Source organism: Crocuta crocuta, unplaced genomic scaffold (assembly GCF_008692635.1).
Source record: "Crocuta crocuta isolate KB4526 unplaced genomic scaffold, BGI_CrCroc_1.0 scaffold653, whole genome shotgun sequence".
Classification (NCBI taxonomy): Eukaryota; Metazoa; Chordata; class Mammalia; order Carnivora; family Hyaenidae; genus Crocuta; species Crocuta crocuta.
Window position 1 is genome coordinate 1,042,426 of NW_027527134.1, and position 6,462 is coordinate 1,048,887.

General features: G+C 62.6%; 1 protein-coding gene across 1 annotated transcript in view; it reads right to left on the bottom strand.

Annotated features, from left to right (window-relative positions):
• Positions 1–3,804: 3,804 nt before the first annotated feature.
• Positions 3,805–6,462, bottom strand: part of OSBPL5 (oxysterol binding protein like 5) — a 26,553-nt gene continuing 23,895 nt past the window's right edge. The window contains exons 20-22 of the mRNA XM_077755222.1: positions 6,337–6,462; positions 5,753–5,855; positions 3,805–4,793 (exon numbers count right to left, since the gene is read on the bottom strand). Of these exons, the coding sequence (XP_077611348.1) occupies positions 4,655–4,793; positions 5,753–5,855; positions 6,337–6,462 (368 nt within the window). The 3' untranslated portion in view covers positions 3,805–4,654. The remainder of the gene's footprint in view (positions 4,794–5,752; positions 5,856–6,336) is intronic.

Here is a 6,462-nt window from a genome sequence, read left to right on the forward strand (position 1 = left end):
AACGGGAGCAGACGATGGCTGCATGAACTTTCCGGGGGGCCAGCATCACCCCCACGTGAACACGAGATCAGACGTGTTCTTTTCCTCAGCCAATAACCACCTGTCTTGGCCAGTGTGGGTTTTCCTTACTGTGTTTGCTAAGGGCAGGCCTGTTCTTTCTTCTAGAGGTTTTTTCCAGGGCCATTCCCACTTTATCAGCCTTCTGCCAACTTTTGATGTCACAATGTTAGAGGAGTTTAGGTTTCTCTGGGAAATTCCTTTCATCTTAGATGCCTATTTGCCTGTTTATTCAGTCGTACAGCTGGAAAGAGATGAGCTTTGGGGACATCACCGCCCAGCTGAGCCCACGCACCAGCACATCGATAGCAGACCCTCCCCCTCGGGCCCCCAAGCCCGGCCCCATGGGAACCGGCTGCGCTGTGGTGTGACCCCCACATCCTGGGCACCCACTCTTGACACTGTGTGCTCTTTTTGATGGCCTTCAAGGTCATTTGCAGAAGCTGGAGGTCACCTAGCCTCTGACGTCCACCTGACAAGAGAGACCTGGGGGCAAATGGTCCTGATGTCTGGTTGTGAAATGTCAGACACAGAACTCTGAAAGGGTCCACGACACACGGAGACGGCGGCGTAATGGCATGGAGACGTGTGCCCGGCGGGTCTAGAAGGGGCGAAGCCAGCACGGCCTGGCTCGCGGCTCTCTCCGGGGTTCCTGCCACTGATGTTTCACGTACAGCCGTGACACTCATTTCCTTTCCACTATAGACAAGTTTAAAATTTAAAAGCGATTCCAACCAATGAACAGTCTTCAAATCATTCTCTGAAGGCTGGGCCCCGGGGCGGTACGAGTGGGCAGCTTTGGGGGCACACTGGTTCTCCAAGGCAGTGTTTAAACCCTGATGGTCCACGGAGAAGGACAAACACCGTACGATTTCTCTCACACGTGGAACTTAAGAAACAAAAGAGATACACGNCGTTCTCCAAGGCAGTGTTTAAGCCCTGATGGCCCACGGAGAAGGACAAACACCGTACGATTTCTCTCACACGTGGAACTTAAGAAACAAAAGAGATACACGTATGGGAAGGGGTGGGAGAGGAGACAGGGAAACAAAGCACAGGAGACTCCCAAGGATAGAGAACACACTGAGAGGTGACAGGGGTGACGCAGAGAGGTGGGTGGGGGCTGGGCACCAAGGAGGACACTTGCTGGGACGAGCACTGGGTGTTGTGTGTCACCGATGAATCGCTGACTTCTACTCCTGTAGAACATCGCACTCACTGTACGTGAACTAAGCAGAATTAAAAATAAAAACCTGATGGTTCCGTAGGGTCAGTGTTACTACCTCCCTCTACTGATGGGGAGAGGCTGTCGGAAGGGGCACAGCAAGGGACGTCACTCGGCTAGTGAGATGCCTTGACGGGACTGTGTGTGGTCTGAGGCTCCGGTGACAGGTGACAGGGTGCCCCTCCAGGGCAGGCACACTGCCGCCAGCCTGGCTTCCCCCTCACCCCCAGCCGAGTGTCAGGGCCTGAGCTCAGCTCAGGTGGCCAGTGCAACCCTCTGTGGGCCCCTCATCTGTCCTGGCCTCTCCGCTCAGCACACAGCGTGAAGTTGGGGAGGGGGCTGGGGGGCTGGACGGTGGAAACAGGGGCTGTGTTCGTTATTTTGGGGTAATCAGAACCTTTCCCCGAGGAGGAGGATTAGGAGGAACTTAACGGAGGACCGTGGGGGAGAAGAAGGGGGGAAATAGTGGGGGAGGGGGAGGGAGGCAAACCATGAGAGACCCTTGAACACGGAGAACAAACCGAGGACTGATGTTGTGGGGGGAGGGGAAGGGGGGAGACGGGCATGGAGGAGGGCACTTGTGGGGGTGAGCACTGGGCATTATATGGAAACCAACTTGACAATAAACTATTTGTAAAAAAATAAAAAATAAAAAATAAACAAACAAAAAAAAAGAACCTTTCTCCGAGGGGTGAACAGGACACGCAGCCCCTGCACTCCCCACCCTCCTCAGTCCCCTAACCCTCCTACAACCATCAGCCGCCCCCCAGGAGGGAAGTGGGGGGAGGGGTCTCCCAGTCCCCATGGGACCTGGTCGCTTCTATCAAGAGTTCCTGCAACACAGTTGCTGGCCATTCATCCAAGGAGATGAGAGCTATCAGCAAGGTGGCTGCCACTGAGTCACAGGGCACTGAGTCACATCTCCTCCTGCCCTGGGGTTCCTTGGGGGCAGGGCTGGAAGCGAGGCCGGTCGCCCTGGCAGGAGCCTGCGCCCCTCCCCTTCCGGTTGAGTCCGGCCTGGGAGCCAAGCCAGGTAGTTTTCAAGGAGGCCAGCAAGGAGGGTCCAGAGCAGGGGGTGGGGATGGGAGGTGCTGCTCTGGACGCCCATATCATTCTAGCACTTCACCACTGGCATCTCTATGCCCAGGAGTGAACCCAATGGACCCGGAAGCCATTTCCAGGTTTTTACTATTTCAAGGTGCTGCTCGTTGCCCGTGTAACCATTCATTTGGGCGCTGGACCAGCTGTCCCTGGGGGATGAGTCCACCGTCTTTCTTTTCTCCCCGCTGAGTTAGAGTGATTCTTGACAAACCAAAGACGCAGAAATCATCCTGAGGCTGCCTGGGGTGTGGCGGTAGAGCTGGGGAGTCAGGCTGCACTTGGTGGGCGGTCCTGCCCTCTCCGGAGCAGCGGGCCGGCATCAAGATGCAGAAAGTGACCACCTCGAGGGTACCTGCTCTCCGACAGTGGGTGGCCTGCACACGAGGGTCCAAGGCCAGTCTGGGGGCACGGCCCTCTGGGGTCCAGGCAGTGCCAGGCAGGCATCCTCAGGTGAGGCCAGAGCCTCACCCCATCCTGGACACTGGGGCAGTAGGCCTTGTTCCTCAGCCCTGCCGCCGAGCGAGCCCCATCCCCCAATATGTCCTGGGGGCCGAACCCCACTCCCCCTCCCCCTGTTCCTCAGCCCTGCTGAGCCCCACCCAGTCCTGNNTCCTTGAGGCGGAGCCCCACTGTGTCCTGGGTGCCTTCGGGAGCCGCTTGGAGGGGGAGGTGCCTCTCACTCACCTGCTGCTCGCTTCATCTCGTTCCCCTCCTCCCCTCCCCCATGTACTCCTAGGGGTGGGCCAAGTCCCCCTTGGCCTTGGCATGTGGGGTCTGCGGCTGAACGTACCCAGACCCCCCTTCAGAGGCCTCCTGGGCTGTCCCAGCAAAGACAGGGCCCACTCACTCTGGCCCTCATGGCTGGGAGGACCAGGGGCGGGGGNCAGCCTCCATGGCTCCCGGGTGGGGGCACTGCCAACCTATGTCCTCAGCTGGCTTGTAAGATGGTGGGCGGGACCCCGTCTCCCCTGGCACTTGCTGCCCAGGGTGGGCCAGCTTCCCACCGTTGCCTGCAGACCGCACCCCATGCCGTGCGGCCGCTCCTCTCCATCCTCATAGCCTGGGCACCTCCAGCCCCAAGCAGCCCCTGCGGGCATCGAGTCTCTCCCTGGGAAGGGCCTCCGCGCCCATGTTTCCAGAAGTTCCCCCAAGAAGACAGCACAGATGTGTTGTCTGTTTATTTCAAGGTAAGGGGCGTAGGCGCACCCCCAAACCGACGGGTGGGGGGGTGCGGTGGGTGGGGACAAGAGCGTGCAGACCCAAACTGGAAAATGAGACCGTCAGTCAGTCCCGGTGGCGTCACCACAACATAGTTTAAGGCTCGGTGTGTATCTACATGCGCAGATGCTCACGCACACGCGCACACGCTCACGCTCACAGCGGCACCGGACACGGGAACAGAGGCGAGATGCCGCACGCCGTTTGCAGCCTGCCTACAATATTGCGTTTATTAAAAAAGTGTAAAACAGGAAGACCGTGCATCAGTCTGAGCAAAGTGGCGAACTTGGGCTTCCCCGACCCAGGGGGTATGGGGCCAGGGAGGCCGCCCCTGTGCACCACAGCCCACACCCGCACACCTGTGCACACCTGTGCACACCTGCGCTCAGGTGTGCCCGCCCCCCTTGGCTCGCCCAGGCTGTGGGAGGTGGGGGGGGGTTCCACTGGTATGTGTAGTGGGGTCCTGTCCAAACAGCACAAGAACAGAACAAAATCCAAGTGCGCTCTCCAGAGGGGCTCCGGCCTGTCCTAGAGTCCACTGGATGCTCCTCGGTGCGCCTCGGGCAATGCAGGCGGGGTCTCGGGAAGGAAGGGCCCGGAGGCGGCAAGGCCAAGGAGGCCCCACGATCTTCGGGGGTTCGGGGCGGCTCTGCACAAGCTCCCTATTCACCCCTGCTGGGGACTGACCGTGCAAAGCCTGGGTGGGTCCCCCGGTCCCCCGCCTCCATCACTGTCTGGGGCGAGCGAGCGCTGGACAGGGAACGAGCAGGCCAGGAGAGCGGGGGGCGCAGAAGCTGCATTTGGCTGTAGCGTTAAGGCCGGCCCTGGGTGGGCCCCGCGGGAAAGGTCAGCACCTCTCCTGGAGGGGCCCGGGTGCCCCCCCAGGTCCTTCCTGCGGTCCTCCTGCCGCCACGGGCCCCTCCGGCCACAGTGGCCACGCTTGCCGGGCCTGTCTGCCTCCCCCGGGCTGGCGTAAAGTGCTAGGTGCCTGGGAGGGAGGGCTGGGGCCGGCCCAGGTCTGCAGGCGATGCCCACGCTGCCCCCAGGGGGCTCTTATTTGAGGACGTAGTTAATGAGCAGCTGACACGCCAGGAACACGCAGAGCAGGAACCAGGAGCGGGGGCTCTGCGGGAGGCCTGGGGCCGGCACCTGCCTGGCCCTCGCCGCGCAGCTCAGCATGGACGAGAGGTGCCTGCAAACGGGGGGTGGAGGCTGAGCCACGGCGGGGCCCCACAGGGCTCCCCCTCCCTCGGCGGGCCGCTCCTCCACACAGGGGCCCCGGACACGTCGGATGCAGCGGGCACCCCCCAGGACGAGGGGGCGTCAGCTGCAGGAGCTGCGGCTCTGTGTCCCCTCTTCCGTCCCGCTGTCAGGCTGAGCCGAATCCCCTGCCCCAAAGCCATACGCTGGGGCCTGACGCCCAGCACCTCAGAGGTGACGCTTGTTGGAGACAGAATTTTTTGAAAGGTAATTAAGGTAACATGGGGTCACTGGGGGGGGGGACCTGATCCCATGTGACCGGGGTCCTTGTAAGAAGAGGGGATCAGGACACAGACACGCACAGAGAGACGACCCCGTGAGGACACAGGGAGAGAGGCCTGGGGGGGGGGGCCTGCCCCTGCCTGGACCTCGGGCTCCCGCCTCTACGACCAGGAGACAGTCCACGTCTGTGGTATGTGTCACGGCCGCCCCAGGGCACTAAAACCCCACCCTGGACTCGGACAGAAACTTCTGGCCATTCTTCTGGCCATTCTCCTGGCTACGTGCCTCACAGCCAGGGGCCAGATGGCTGCTCGGAGGTCCCCAGCTTCCTCTCCCTGCTCCGGCTGACTCAGGCTGCCGCTGACTCACCGCCCAGTCTCCCAAGCCCACACCCTGGGCAGGCATCCTGCTGCAGCAGAGCTGCGGGGCTCCCAGCATGGCCGCTCATCCTGTTCAAGCGGGAGGGGACGGGGGGCCCTGCAGCCCCCCCCCACTACCCAGGGGGCAGAGCCCAGGGCACCTTCGTCCTGCCCTCGTGACACTAGACCCTTTGCAAATCTTCAGGCTTGGGCACCGGGGGGGACATTCCGGATTCCAGACCCCGGCTCTCCTGCGCTCCCACACTCCCGCACGCGGCGCCCCGGCCGGGACCCTGGGGGCGACGCCTACCTGTGCAGCTCCTGCTGGGCCTCGCGGATGGACAGGATGGCCTCGTGCAGCGCCTGCAGCCGCCGCGCCTCCTTCCCACACCGAGGGCACGGGCTCTCGCTGCCTGGGCGGCCGGCTGCACGTCACGGGGCCCAGGGGACGGGGAATGGGGGGAATCACAGATGAGCTGGCGTGTCCGGGAGCCAGCATGGGGCCCCCGGGGTCAGGCCCCACCTCTCGGGTGAAGCTAACCACAGGAGGGGTGGAAGGGTGGTAGCGAGGGGACCCGCCCCCCAAGCTCGGCTGGAGGACAAGCCCTGGGGGACAGCGATGGCTGAGGCACAGCGCACCCTCCACAGAGGCAGGGGCAAAGTCAGGGAGAGATGGGGGCAGAGCCAGAGGGTCAGACGTGGGCGGACGGTGCTCAGCCCTGCCCCCACGCCGCCCCCGCCAGCCCAGCGGGGCGCCTCACCCTCCGAGGACAGGCTTGGGGGCCACTGCCCCCAACTCGGGGAGGCGTGTGGAGGGTCCCCGGGAGGATGGCCACGGAAGCTGCTTCCCTGACCCCTCCCACCCTGCACGGCAGGCGGCCCAGGGGAGCTCACCAGGGATGAAGTCACCGTCTTCCTCCTCCTCCTCCTCATCAGAGAGCTCTGGGCAGGACTCGGGCGTCGAGCTGCTCTCGGTGACCTGGCTGTGGCCGGACGGCTGGTCGCTGGCCTTGCGGAGCC